General features: G+C 45.1%; 1 protein-coding gene across 8 annotated transcripts in view; it reads right to left on the reverse strand.

Moving 5' to 3' along the window:
- patj (PATJ crumbs cell polarity complex component) overlaps window positions 1-15,339 on the reverse strand; it is a 565,709-nt gene that overhangs the window by 477,504 nt on the left and 72,866 nt on the right. For all 8 annotated transcript variants that reach the window (XM_072510952.1, XM_072510955.1, XM_072510950.1 and 5 more), the window contains 2 exons: window positions 5,080-5,209; window positions 3,702-3,818 (listed from right to left, as the gene is read on the reverse strand). In XM_072510952.1, the coding sequence (XP_072367053.1) occupies window positions 3,702-3,818; window positions 5,080-5,209 (247 nt within the window). The remainder of the gene's footprint in view (window positions 1-3,701; window positions 3,819-5,079; window positions 5,210-15,339) is intronic.

Raw genomic sequence — 15,339 nt, forward strand, 5'->3', positions numbered from 1 at the left:
TTGGTTTCAGATCCCAGCGTTCGCAGTAATTTGCTTTTATCCAGTGTTTAACTTTACTGAAGTCCATGTAAACAACATCCACCACCTTCCTCTCATCAATCATCTTTGTCACCTCCTCAAAAAACTCGATCAAGTTAGTGAGGCACGACCTCCCCTTCACAAAACCATGCTGTCTATCGTTTATGAGTCCATTTGTTTCCAAATGGGTATAAATCCTGTCCCTGGGAATTCTCTCCAATAATTTACCTACTACCAACATGAGGCTCAACGGCCTATAGTTTCCAGGATTATCCCTGCTATCTTTCTTAAACTCATGGTTGAGTAGAGAACAAGGAGTAATAATTAAGATAGCCACTAAAAAAAGGATTGATGCATGGAAGCACAGGTACTAAATGAGGACTGTGCATCATCTTCACCGAGGAAGTACCCCAAAGATCTACCCATGGCCTCTTCCTCATTCATTCCTCTGGGATGTCGTTCATAAAATTGGATCATCTTCCAAACGTAGAGTCTGTACACAAGGTTCCAAAAACAATGATAGTATGTGCTGGAAAAAAATAGCAGGTCTGGCAGCATATGTGGAGGGAGAAACAGAGTTAACAGTGCAAATCCAATTTGAATTTTAAGAAGAGTTATATTCAACTCGAAACATGAAAACTCTATTTCACTCTCCACACATGTTGCCAGACCTGCTGGTTTTTTCCAGCACTTTGTTTTTATTTCGGATCGCCAGCATTCACAGGATTATGCTTTAATTCCAAAAACGGTAAATGGTTGAAATACCGGTCAATGTTGAATAACCAATTAATGTTGTTGTTGAAAGTGCTGTTTGAAAGAGGAATATTTGTCAGGTGTTATGACTTTTCCCTTTTTTCCTTCTTATAGGACCATAGGATCTTTTACATTCACTTGTATAGGTATTCAAGGCTCAATGGAACATCTGATCTGAACAGTACCACTGACAGTGTAGAACGCCCTAATTGCTGAAGTGAACCATCGCTGTTTGATTGTATGCTCAAATATGTAGTAGACTTTGATCACAGATCAACTCACAAAATACCCAGTCTCCATCCAAGGATAGCACTTTTATATTTTTGTCAAACAGTATGAATAAATAGGTAGCAGTCATTGTAATATTGCCATAAAAAAAAATGCCCTCAAAAGCCTGGATAAATCATAACATTGATTTATTGCAGTAATCTTCAGAGTTATCACCACCAAATGAATGATACAAGTTATCAAAATTTGTGTGCACATTCAAAACTGAAGAAGTAAAGAATAGGAATCTGTCAGTCAGCCCCTTAAACCTATTCCACCATTCGATTCTGAATGATCGGAACTTCAGCTGCATTTAACTACCTTTGATTCAAATCACTTGAAACCCTTTATCTAATGCAAATCTGGTTGCCTCGGCCTTGAAAGTTTCACTTAAACCATCATCCAGAATCCTTTGGGGAGAATATTCTGCATTTATTTCTTTTAAAAGGTGCTTCCCGATTTGACTCCTGAATGATTTAGTGGAGGGAATGGCAACCTGCAGCTATTTAACAACTGATTTGCAGCTCAAAATCTTTTCCAGTTGGATCTCATTATCATAAAATGAGCCAAAAAAAATTAAATTCAAGAAACATAAAAGCCATGTTCTTATCATGGGGATAAGCTGTGCTTTGTGGTTTCACATGATTATTTTAACAAAAAATACCATCATGCTCTAAAGAAACTTGTTTGCGTGGCACAGACAGCTACGTCATGATTATAGGTAATGCCTTTAATTTTGAGGCACAGGGTTTATAACTGTAACTATTATTGCTTCTACTATAACCGAGACAATAAATTATTCTGCATCGTTATTAGAAGCTATTTTTAGAATCGAAGAACATAAGAAATCTATTGGCTTTTTTGTGAGAGAGAAGAGGATGCTTTCTCATCTCACAACCTGCCTGAAATTTGATAATTCTCTGCTCACATCTGCTTACCGTCCATAATGCAAGTTAAAGTTATAGTTTATATCTATATTTCCTTATATCTCTCTTCATTTTCAGAACTGGAATTTTGTTTGAGCTAGTTCTAAATTTTCAGATGACAGCAAATTGACAGGGACAGCAAATACAGAGGGGGACTGCAAAAAGTTACATGAGGGCATCAATAAACTTGCAGAATAGGCAAGTAACTGGCAGATGGAAGTTCGATACAGGATAGTACATTTTGGTAGAAAGAATAGGGAGCCTGTAAGAGCTTTTATAAGTATATAAAAAGAGAGTAGCTAAAGTCAATGTTGCTCTGTTAGAATCAGAAACAGGAGAAATCATGGGGAATGAGGAAATGGCAGAGGCATTGAACAAATATTTTGTGTCTGTCTTCACAGTAGGAGAGTTCCATTCCAGAAGTTAAACTAGGAACTAAAAAGAGTGAGGAAATTAGGGAAACCATTATCAACAGAGAAAACGCATTGGAGAAACTTGAGGCACTAAAATGCAACAAATCCCTGGGACCTGATGGCAGACACACTAGGGCTCTAACAAAGATAGCTGCAGAGGGTGTGGATTCACTGGTTGTGATTTCCAGAATTCATTGATTTCGGGAAAGATCCCATCAGATTGGAAGTTGGCAAATGTCACTCCGCTTTTCATGAAACGAGGGAGAGAAAACAGGGAACTACAGGCCAGTTAGCCTAACATTAGCTGTTGAGAAAATGTTGGAATCTATTATTAAGGAAGTGCTAACAATGCACTTAGAAAAACATAGTATGATTAGAACAAGTCAACATGGTTTTACTGAAGGAAAATCCTGTTTAACAAATTCATTGGATTTTTTTGAGGACTTAACTCATAAGGTAGAGAAAGGGGCATCAGCAGATGTAGTAAACCTGGATTGCCAAAAGGCTTTTGATAAGGTTGCCACACAAAAGGTTCATAAGCAAGTCCATCAGGACACAGGGATTGGTCAGCCTGCAGATCCAACAATTTGCTTCTGTGACGATTGTAATTTTCCCAAGTTCTTCCCTCCCTTCTATTTCTTGAATTATAGCTGTTTCTGGGATGTTGCTTGTGTCCTCTACAGTGAATACTGTTCTAAAACCTGTTCAATTCATCTGCCATATCCTTACATTTCATTATTAATAACCCAGATTCATTGGATCAACGGTTACTTTGTTAACTCTTTTCTTCATTAAAATCAATAGAAACTCTGAGTAACAATCTTTATATTTCCTGCGAGCTGTCTCGTACACTAATTAATACTTTTGACTAGGTTTGATGCTGCAAGCTGAATTGAGATTGTGCAATTTGATGGTACAATGTACCTAATTTCCTAAGATGCATGTGTATTTCTTCTGCTTCAAGCACCATTTACTCAGATTTTGTAGATTCAAAAATAAGGGGACAAATCTCAAAAAGCTTTGGCATAAAATCTATATTGTATATGAGGGAGGGGGCAAAACATAACAAATTGGGAAAGCTATATTCACCTGACATACCATTAAGTGCTGTTGGTTGAGCAATAAATATTGGTCAGAAAACTGGGGAGAGTTCTCCGGGCCTACTCCGCCTACAAGGATAGACAGGTCCCTACAGGGATAGACAGGTCCTTGGTCTAATCTCTTACCTGAAGGATAGCGCAGTACACTGTCAGCATTTCACAGAGCTTCAGCCTAGATTTTGCACTCACATCTATGGAATGAAGCCACATTACCCACAACGTACCATCACTTGTACATTCCTGTTCCTTCACTCCTGCACTTTCCGGCTCTTTAACAGCAGAATTAATGCTACTTTCGGTGGTACCTGCATTTGTCATGCGAGTTGCGCTATCGGGCTCAGCTAGAAACAGGGAGGAAAGTCCATTCTTAAAATTATGTGCAGCAAAAAAAATTAACATAGTTAAATTCTGCATTATAAGCCCCTCAGCATTATCATTATTTTTAAAACCACCATATAATTTTTATGGAACTATCATATATTGATATGAGTTCACTTTCTTCTTTGTAGAAGTGATTAACTCTCTAGGGAGGGTCATTTTAGAAAAACACTACTTTAATTGAAAGTGGTGTACACGATTCTATATAGTATTTGGCATTATCTTGTGGCAGAGTCAACAAAGCTTTCAATGGATAGTGTGGAAACCAGAGCTGTGCCATTTGGAGCCCTGTAGGAAGTAAAACAAATCCATTACTTCAATTTCTGAAGGCTCTGAAATATAATTAAGCAGATGTATGTTTTCTTCTAATCCTAAAATTCATGAATTATGTACTTTTTATTTTTGCTGTGCCGCATACTATTTTAATTCTATGCTTCTCTGTTTCTACGCAAACAGGATGGTAGCTAAAATGATTTTAAAAACTATCTGGTGCAATTTCATTGTTTCCATTTTTTATTGGGAGCTGAATACTGATCATTGATTAATTATGAATTTGATCCAGCTTACTAATTGTTATTTAATTTTCATTTTCTGTGGCCTGTTCAGTACTGATTTGTTGCATTTTTTATGACTGTTATTTAAATCAGATGTAGATGTTCCATATGTATGGAGATGTAATGAATTGATGCAAAATACAATGTATCTCCTCTAGTATTACACAAGGCAAACTTATACTATTGGAAAAGAAGGAGGCACATAAGAGATGCACACAGAGATTTTAAAACTGAAGCTGTAGGTAACATGTGAGAGCAGCCGTTCATGCATTGGGCGACTATGATAGACAATCAGAACAATTGATCTGTGCAATTTTACAGTAAGGCACTGTGGAGGATGATGGAAAAATAACTGTGTTCCCTGAAAACTTTTCATTTAAACTAAAAGGAAAGCAAAATAATTCCTGCGGGTTACCCATCTGAATGCATGGCAGTTCACTATTGAAGTTTGCATTTCAGATTTCTATGGCTGGTACATTGTCTTTGTGGTGGGGTATTTTTAAATTTATTCTTTCAGATGACAATAATTCACATTTTTTTTTATTTAAAAATTTTTGCATTCTAATTAAAAACCAAGGAAAAATGCTCTTCTTCGCCACCAAAAGTTAAATATTTAAAATGTTGTTAAACAGTTGCATCTTAAACCGAACAACGGTACAATGTAAGCTACCTTTCTCAAAGGATTCATAATCATCATGCATCTTCCTCCTTGCTATCGTAAGGTTTACAGTTGTTCCAGTGTTTCGTAAAGCATCAATCCCTTCTTGATTAGTAAATTCCTGAATATTAACCCTATCAACCTTAAAAAAAACAGGCAAAATGGTGACAAATAATTGAGATAACTGAGGTAAGTCAAAAGTGAAAGCATCCTAATATGAAAAAATTAAACCACCTATCTTAAGGCATTACATGATGTATTCGAGGTGCACTTCTTAAAGAAAATTAATATTCCAGCATCATCAGCAGTTATTGATGAAGATCTAACCAAATGAATTTTGTACGCGATAAATAATACAACCTGCAAATTTATTGTGACACTCTTTGTAAATCAACAATATAAATTTATGAAATGTATCTTTAAAAATGCATCATTAAAAATAAACATACTAATAAAGCAACTGGGATTTATGGTATCATGCAACAAAGAAAATGATTTGGCAGCCCATCTAATGTTCACACCAAATGAATATATGTTGACCTTCTCATCCATGTGAATTTTAAACTTCTTCCAAGTTTCACAATTAATCCTCTTTCCAATTACTGGTAAATATATAAACATTTTGGCCCAGATCTTCAAGTCAGCAGCACAGCGAGTGCATCCACCCTTGGCTGTGATTTAAACTGCCCACTTACCATTTTATGCTTCAGCCTTTGCACCTTTCAGTCTTGGCTGAAAGAGGGATTCAATGAAGAGCAGTTCAGAGGCCAAGTGGTGAGCGTAATTCTAGCAGAGCCAAGCCCATATTTTGTCATGCACTGGAGGTACACTCCTATGGTCTGATTGTTACGGAGCTGTCAACTCTAACACTACAGAATCTCCCCGCACCAACTTTCCCCCCCAATCCCAACACCCAGAAAATGCTCAATCCGCCAGCAATGTTCGCTCCCCCTTCACCAGACAATGCTCACCTCCTACAAAGTTCGATCTGCCGAACAACATAACGCCCCACCTCTCTCCCCAACAGTGTTTACCCATCTATGCCCCTCTCCATCTTCCATAGTATTTAACCCTCCCCTTCACCCCAAGTGCTTAAAGCTGTCCCCTCCACCCCGACAATGCTCACCCTTCCCACTACTTCCCACTACCCTGACAGTTCTCACCTCCTAGTTTACCCTCCCTCCATCCCTCCCGCAAGCCCCCGACATGGTTCACTAACCCTAACCCTAACCCTCACCCTTCAATAACATTCACTCCCTTCCTTCATCCCAACAGTATTCACAGCCCATCCTTCACCCATCTCTTCCCCCACCCCCCCACCCCACAACAATGCTCACTCCCTCCATCCCATGCACTCACCAACAATTCAGACTGTCCCAACATTGGACTGACATGTTTCAGGGATTCCAGAAGGTGAGTTGCGAGGAAGGTTGAGCATTGCCAGCAGGGAAATGAATGTTATCATAGGGGGGTGAGCACTGCAGCGTGGAAGAGGGTTGAAGACCAGCAGCAGGGAGTGTGGAACATCACCGCGAGGGGCCATGAGCAGCGCCAGTGTGTAGCACCATGAGGGCCGGTAAGCAGTGCTTGGAGGGGCGGAGGGGCTTGGAGGGGTGGTGGGGGGGCTGGTTTAGCACAGTGGGCTTAACAGCTGGCTGGTAATGCAGAACAAGGCCAGCAGCGTGGGTTCAATTCCCATACCGGCCTCCCCAAGCAGGCGCCGGAATGTGCCGACTAGGGGCTTTTCACAGTAACTTCATTGAAGCCTACTTGTGACAATAAGCGATTATTATGAATATTATTAACATTCTCAATTGGTGGGTGAGCATTGTCGGGAGGGAGGGTAAACATTGTCGGGAGGGAGGGTGAGCATTGTCGGGAGGGAGGGGCGAACAATGTCGGGGTGGCGAACATGTCGGGTAGAGGAGGTGAACATTGTCGGGTAGAGGAGGTGAACTTTGTCGGGTACGGGAGATGAACTTTGTTGGATAGAGGAGGTGAACTTTGTCGGGTAGAGGAGATGAACTTTGTCGGGTAGAAGAGATTAACTTTGTCGGGTAGAGGAGGTGAACTTTGTCGGGTAGAGGAGGTGAACTTTGTCAGGTAGAGGAGGTGAACTTTGTCGGGTAGGGGAGGTGAACTTTGTCGGGTAGAGGAGGTGAACTTTGTCGGGTAGAGGAGATGAACTTTGTCGGGGAGGTGAACTTTGTCGGGTAGAGGAGATTAACTTTGTCGGGTAGAGGAAATGAACATTGTCGGGTAGAGGAGGTGAACATTGTCGGGTAGAGGTGAACATTGTTGGGTAGGGGAGGTGAACTTCGTCGGGAGGGGACGAACATTGTCGGGAGAGATAAACATCAGCAGGAAATTGGTAAACATTGTTGAAAGGGGGTGCGTGTGCAGTGCCCAGGTGTTGGGAGGTTGGTTATTTGGAGGTGGTGGTTTGCCTTGTTGGGGTGAGGTGGAGGGGCAATTAACAGGGGGAGATAGGCTGCATATTGCAGGGGAGGGGCATGTGAAGTGGATCAACATTGAAAGAAGGGGAGGAGGGTTGAACACTGCCAGAAAGCGGGTGGGGGCATTGCCATGAGGAGTCCAATGTTGTTGGGAGGACAGGTGGTAGTGAGAAAATTTAGGGCTGCTTTGAATGCTGTAGGCTTTAACACTGTAGATGATTTACTTAGAGCTGCACTCCTCAGCAGACATCGGTTGGGAAAAGCTCAAAGTATATCTGTGTAGAAACCAGGGTAAGAAGGCGTCACGGTGGCGCAGTGGTTAGCTCTGCTGCCTCATGGCACTGAGGACCCGGGTTCGATCCCTGCCCGGTTCACTGTCTGTGTGGAGCTTATACATTCTCCAACCACAGCCCAAAGATGTGCAGGTTAGGTGGATTGGCTACGCTAAATTTCCATTAATAGGAATTTTTTTAAACCTGGGTAATTATAGGCAACAGCCAAAGTCACTGTGGATATAGCTATCTCATCCCACTGCTGTCAGGTTTGGCGCAGCATTCCGGACAGGGTAAAACTGGCAATCGGAAGTTTAAACTTTGTGTGTAATTGCTGCACATTTGTGCAAGTAGGGGCTTCCTCAGGGTCCCGAAGTGCATCAGCAACTTAAGAGAATCAGGCCTTTATGTTCAACACACTCGCAACCTATCCATTGCTTCTCCTATACTTGGCTTAGTTCTGCAGATTAAATAATTTATTAATTAAACATTAAATGTTTATCTTCAAATCTGCATTTTGAACTGTGCAGAGTGATGCAGTGTGGAACTATTTCCATGTCCCAGATTTTAATTTACCCGCTGCAGCACATCTGTCAACTAGGACTTCCTTCATTTGGCTCATTGCAAGGATAAGCCAGAACTATGATCAATTGCACTAAGTCCGCATCCAAATAACAGGGACAAGAGTGCCATTTGAAAGAAAATCAGCAATTAATCCAGCAATTAATACCTTAAAGTTTGGGTAATACATCCCGTCTGGAATATTTTCTGGGAAACATGTCAAGAATAAAGTAAGCAGGAATAAATTGATGGCAAATGACACAAATTGAACAAAACACAATATTGTGAACTGAAATAAAATGACCAAAATACTCAGTGGATTCTGGAAGCATACTATTAACTGGGTTTGCCCACAATACATCTATCCATGTTTCAGAAAACCAAACAGAAGATCGGTAAAATACAAAAGCATGCTTTTTAAACAAAAGGCTAACCTTCATTTTAATAATAATAATATTTAGTATTGTCACAAGTAGGCTCACATTAACACTGCAATGAAGTTACTGTGAAAAGACCCCAGTCACCACACTCCGGCACCTGTTCAGGTACACAGGGAGAATTCAGAATGTCCAATTCACCTAACAGCATGTCTTTCGGGATTTGTGGGAAGAAATGGAGCACCCAGAGGAAACCCATGCAGACATGGGGAGAACGTGCAGACTCCACACAGTGACCAAGCCAGGAATCGAACCTGGGATCCTGGCGCTGTGAAGCGACAGTGCTAACCATTGTGCTATCGTGCTGCCCATTTAAAGAAAAAATTCTCATTGGAATGCTTTGCACTGGCGTGAATCAACACTCAAGCTCCGTTTACCATGGAACTTTTTAAATGAAAAGTTTGAACTTCATTCTTTCTTTTATAAACATTCCTGTGAAAACTTGAATTTCATGAACAGTCCTCAGACACCATTCTGGGAATTTATTGTTTGTTCCATAATTAATTAGCATTATTGCAAATGGATACAACTCTTGTGAACCACCTCTATGCTTCATAGAAACCTTTCTATCATTGATTCTGCCGACAAGTGCCAATAGTTAAAAATAAACACCATGCTACAATGTAAAATTAGCAATTGAAGATGTCTGTTAAGGGGCAGCACAGTGGCGCATTGGTTAGCACTGCTGCCTCATGGCACTGAGGACCAGGGCTCAATCTCGGCCCCGGGTCACCGTTGTCATGATATGCAAACATGCAACCAATGAACACTCAGAATAGGACACAACCAATAGGCAGTCAGGACACTCAGAGGTGGCATCACCACAAGGGGGCATGACATAAACATTATAAAAGGGATGAGGCACTCACACCCTGCCTCTTTCCACAGACAGACATCTAGAGAGTTAGACAGGGTTGATCAGCAGCATCACCCCCCAGCACGTGGCTTAGAGCAAGCTGGTACAGTTAGACTGAGTTACTACAGTTAGATTAGCAGAGAATCGAACTCATTTGAGAACTGTGTTAATAGTTCATTTCAGAGTCTGGAACATCCTTTAGTTAAGACTGCATCAAGTAGCAGCCTGTGTTATCCAAAGCAGCATAACACAACATGATACCAGGCGTGACTGTTCAATCTCTTTAGTTCAACTCAGCAAGATCCGTGACAACCAGCTACTGAATACAGGCACAATGGACAAAATTCAAGCTTCTCATCAGCTCAGGACTACCTGCAATCTTAGCAATCTTAGTGCCAACTGGCGATCATTCAAGCAGAAATTTCAACGAAACGTGGAACCTTCGAGCGCTACATCTTCAAGCAGAGGATGCAAGGTAAAGACGAATCCTTCAACTCCTAGCTAACTAACCTTAGACTGCTAGCGCAATCCTGCAACTTCAGTGATATCACTGATTCCATGATCAGAGACCAAATCGTTTTGGAGTCCACTCTGATCCTCTGCGAGAACAATTGTTGAAAATCAAGCACATGACCCTGCCAGTCGCGATTGAAACGTGCACTGTGCATGAGCACTCTAAAAATCGCTATTCACAGTACAAAACGGCAGAAAGTGAAAAACAAGCCTCCCACAAGGTGGAGAGTGTTCAGGCCATCTCCCGGATGCAGCGCCTCCACATTGATGAAAGCGGCCTTTTCGCACGCTCTTCCCGGGGCCCGACGCATGCGCAATGCGATCGGGAACACGAAGCGGCCAAAAACCGCACTGAGCAGGTGCAGACGTCCGAGAACCACACCGCGCATGTGCAACGACGCACTGAGCATCATGACGTGTGCGAACTGCGGCACCACCCATTTTTTTTTTTTAAACTGCCTTGCAAGAAGCAATCGCTGTTTAAACTGTGGGAAACCAAACCACTATGCAGTCCTGTGCAGATCTGCACCACCAGTCAGGAGCCAGCGCTCCCAATTCCGACAGCGGTGCATCAGAAGTGTGCAACACCGAATGCATGACTCTGATCCAGGCAGTGCGATGGATCCAGATGATGAATACCTGGACAACACTTACCGAGTGGGCAATATTACGAAGTACAAACACGCCACACCAAACCCAATCAATCCTGGCCGTGGATTCCGAGAACGAATGGCATGCAGTGATGAAGGTCAACCACTGCCTCATCCAGTTCAAACTGGACACAGGTGCCTCCACCAATCTGATTTCACAGGTGGACTTCAAGAGAATCAAGAAGCCCCCACCATCCTTCCGGCTGTCTGCAAACTCCTGGACTACAATGGAAACACAATCAAGGCACTGGGGTCCTGCCATCTGCAGGTGTCCAGCCGACACACAAGCAAGCTTACGCTTCGAGATTGTTAAACCAGACAGGGCGTCCCTACTAGGTGCGCACGCCTGCAAGCAACTGAACCTCATTCAAAGGGTTTACACCACGACGCCATCCCAGTCAGATCTTCAGGCCAGCATCGTGACATCCTAACCCAGTACCCAGATGTATTTAGCGGGATGGGCATGCTGCCGTACGAGTACTGCGGCCTGATGCCAAGCCAGTGGTCCACGCACCACGACGTGTCCCTGCTCCACTGAGAGAGCGCCTGAAGGCAGAGCTCACGAGTCTACAACAAAAAAACATCATTTCCAAGGTCACTGAACCAACCGACTGGGTCAGCTCGATGGTGTGCGTAAAGAAGCCTTCGGGGGACCTACGCATCTGCATTGACCCCAAGGATCTAAACAGAAACATTATGCGGGAACATTACCCCAACCCGAAGAGGGAAGAAATCACGAGTGAGATGGCACACGCACGCTTCTTCACAAAATTGGATGCATCACAGGGATTTTGGCAAATCCAGCTGGAAGAATCCAGCAGAAGCCTCTGCACCTTCAACACGCCTTTTGGCAGATTCTGCTCCAACCGAATGCCATTTGGCATCATCTCGGCATCAGAGATTTTCCATCGCATCATGGAACAGATGATGGAGGGAATAGAAAGGGTTCATGTCTACGTTGACGATATCATAATCTGGTCCACAAACCCAGAGGAACATGTGTCGCGACTCAAGAAAGTATTCCGGCGCATACATGAACATGGCTTCAAGTTAAACAGGCCCAAGTGCTGCTTCGGGACATCCACGCTGAAGTTCCTGGGCGATCAGATTTCGCAACACGATGTGCGCCCGGACACAGACAAAATTAAAGCCATCGAGGCAATGAAAGTCCCCGAGGACAAGAAGGCAGTACTGCGCTTCCTGGGAATGGTCAATTTCCTTGGCAAGTTCACCCTGAATTTGGCCACACACACCACGGTCCTACGCAACCTGGTGAAAAAAATCAACTGCCTTTGAGTGGAAGGCGGAGCACCGAACAGAGTGGCTGGAGCTGAAAGCCAAGCTCACCACTGCACCCGTCCTTGCATTCTTTGACCCAGACCAAGATATCCACAGATGCAAGTCAGGATGGCATTGGGGTAGTGTTGCTTCAAAGAGAAGACACGTCATCCTGGGTACCAGTAGCATGCGCGTCATGGGCAATGACACCACTGAGACCAGATATGCGCAGATTGAGGAGTGTTTAGGTCTTCTCACCGGCTTCCTCAAATTTCATGATTATGTCTCCGGTTTGCCAACATTTACTGTTCAGACGGATCATAGGCCTCTGGTCCACATCATCCAAAAGGATCTGAACGACATGACGTCTCGTTTGCAGAGAATTCTGCTCAAACTCCGGAGGTATGATTTCAATTTGGTGTACACACCTGGCAAGGAGCTCATCATCACCAATGCATTGTCCCGCTCCGTCAACTCACCCAGTGAACCACTGGAGATCATCCAGCACATTGTATTGCAGGTACAACTGTGTGCAAGCACTCTCCCGGCAACAGGTGAGATCGTTCTCATCCGAGAAGAGACGGCCAAAGACCCCCTGTTGCAGCGAGTCATCCACAACCTCAGCAATGGCTGGCAGAAAGGGCAATGCCCTCAATTCTACAACGTCAAGGACGACCTGATGCTGATTGACGGCATCCTGCTCAAGCTGGACAGGATAGTCATCCCGCTACGTCTCCAGAGCATGGTGCTGCGGCAGATTCATGAGGGACACCTGGGCGTAGAAAAGTGCAGACGCAGGGCTCGGCAAGTTGTCTACTGGTCCGGCATCAACTAGGACATCACGGACATGGTCCTGAACTGCGAAACCTGTCAGAGGTTCCAACCAGCGCAGAGCAAGGAGACGCTCCAACCACATGACCTAGAGACCTCTCCGTGATCCAAGATTGGCATTGACCTATTCCACGCGAATGGTCGCGACTATATATTAATCATCGATTACTTTTCGAACTATCCTGAGGTGCTGAAGCTGCCAGACCTCACCTCACGGACCGTCATCAAAGCGTGTAAAGAGACATTCTCACTGCATGGCATCCCAAACACCGTCGTTTTTTGTTTTTTAAAATAATTTTTATTCAAACTTATTCACAGATTATCACAACAGAAAAATGGACCCCCCCCCCCCCCCCTTACACAAATAATAAAAACAACAAGAACAAAAGTGCATAAATAAACAAATAAACGCTAAACAGTAAATAGTGCATCCCCTACTGGACACAAAATTCCCCCCCCCCCACCGGTTGCTGCTGCTGACCATCTCCTAACTCTCCGCCAGGGAGTCGAGGAACGGCGGCCACCGCCTGAAGAAACCTTGCACAGATCCCCTTAAGGCAAATTGCACCTTCTCCAATTTAATGAACCCTGCCATGCCGTTAATCCAGGATTCCACGCTTGGGGGCCTCGCATCCTTCCACTGAAGCAGAATCCTTCGCCGGGCTACCAGGGACGCAAAGGCCAGAATACCAGCCTCTTTCGCCTCCTGCACTCCCGGCTCATCCGACACGCCAAACATTGCGAGCCCCCAGCTAGGCCTAACCCTGGAATTCAGTACCCTTGACACTGTCCTCGCTACGCCCCTCCAGAACTTACGTATCATCGCCACGTTGGCAGTCCAATAGTACCCACATAAGTTTGCAACGCTAACCCCCCCGGCCCTGCTTCGCTCCAAGAACACCCTTCTCACCCTCCGGGTCTTCTTGGTCCATACGAACCCCATAATACACCTGTTAACCCGCTTAAAGAAGGCCTTCGAGATCAGGATGGGAGGCACTGAAACAAAAACAAAAATCCCGGGAGCGTCATTTTAACCGACTGCACCCTACCCGCCAGGGAGAGCGGCAGCATATCCCACCTTTTGAACTACTCCTCCATTTGCTCCACCAGCCTCGTTAAGTTGAGCTTATGCAGGGTCCCCCAGCACCTAGCCACCTGGACCCCCAGGTATCTAAAACATTTTTCTGCCCTTTTTAGTGGAAGCTCACCTATCCCCCTTTCCTGGTCTCCCGGGTGCACCACGAACAGCACGCTCTTCCCCATGTTGAGCTTATACCCGGAGAAATCCCCAAATTCCCCAAGGAACCGCATCATCTCCGGCATTCCCCCCACCGGGTCCGCCACATACAATAGCAGATCGTCCGCATACAACAATACCCGGTGCTCCTCCTCCTCCTCCACCCCCCCCCCCCACCCCGCCACCCCACCCCCGCTGCACCAACCCCCTCCAGTTCCTAGACTCCCTCAAAGCCATGGCCCGGGGCTCAATCGCCAGCGCAAAGAGCAGGGGGGGGGGGGGGGATAGAGGACACCCCTCGGTATAATCCCTCGGTATAGCCGGAAATATTCCGACCCCCTCCTGTTCATGGCCTCACTCGCCACCGGGGCCTCGTACAGCATCCTCATCCAGCTGACAAACCCCTCCCCGAACCCCTCCTCAACACCTCCCACAAGTATCCCCACTCCACCCTATCAAAGGCCTTCTCCGCGTCCATAGCCGCCACGATCTCCGCCTCCTCCTCCATAATTACATTCAGGAGCCTACGTACGTTGGTATTCAACTGCTTCCCTTTCACAAAACCCGCCTGATCCTCGTGTATGACCCCAGGAACACAGTCCTCAATCCTCATGGCCAATATCTTTGCTAGCAGTTTTGCATCCACATTAAGGAGTGAAATCGGCCTGCACGATCCGCACTGTACAGGGTCCTTGTCCCACTTCAGAATTAGAGAAATCAGCGCCCTGGACATCGTCGGGGGCAGGACCGCCTCCCCTCCCCCCACCTCCCTTACCTAGTTGAAAGTCCTTACCAGCAGCGGGCCCAATAGGTCCACGTACTTCCTATAGAATTCCACCGGGAAACCATCTGGCTCCGGTGCCTTCCCTGCCTGCATACTCCCCAGTCCCTTGACCAGTTCCTCCAACCCAACCGGCGCCCCCAGCCCCGCCACCTGCCCCTCCTCTACCCTCGGGAAGCTCAGCCAGTCCAGAAAGCGATCCCTCCTCCCCCCTCCTCCGATGGGGGCTCAGACCGATACAGCCCCTCGTAAAAGGCCCTGAAGACCCCATTAATACCCACTGCACTTCGCACCATGCTCCTCCCTCCATCCCAAACTCCTCCGATCTCCCTCGCTGTCTCCCGCTTCCGAAGCTGGTGTGCCAGCATCCGGATAGCCTTCTCTCCGCACTCGTACACTG

Source organism: Scyliorhinus torazame, chromosome 7 (assembly GCF_047496885.1).
Source record: "Scyliorhinus torazame isolate Kashiwa2021f chromosome 7, sScyTor2.1, whole genome shotgun sequence".
Taxonomy (NCBI): domain Eukaryota; kingdom Metazoa; phylum Chordata; class Chondrichthyes; order Carcharhiniformes; family Scyliorhinidae; genus Scyliorhinus; species Scyliorhinus torazame.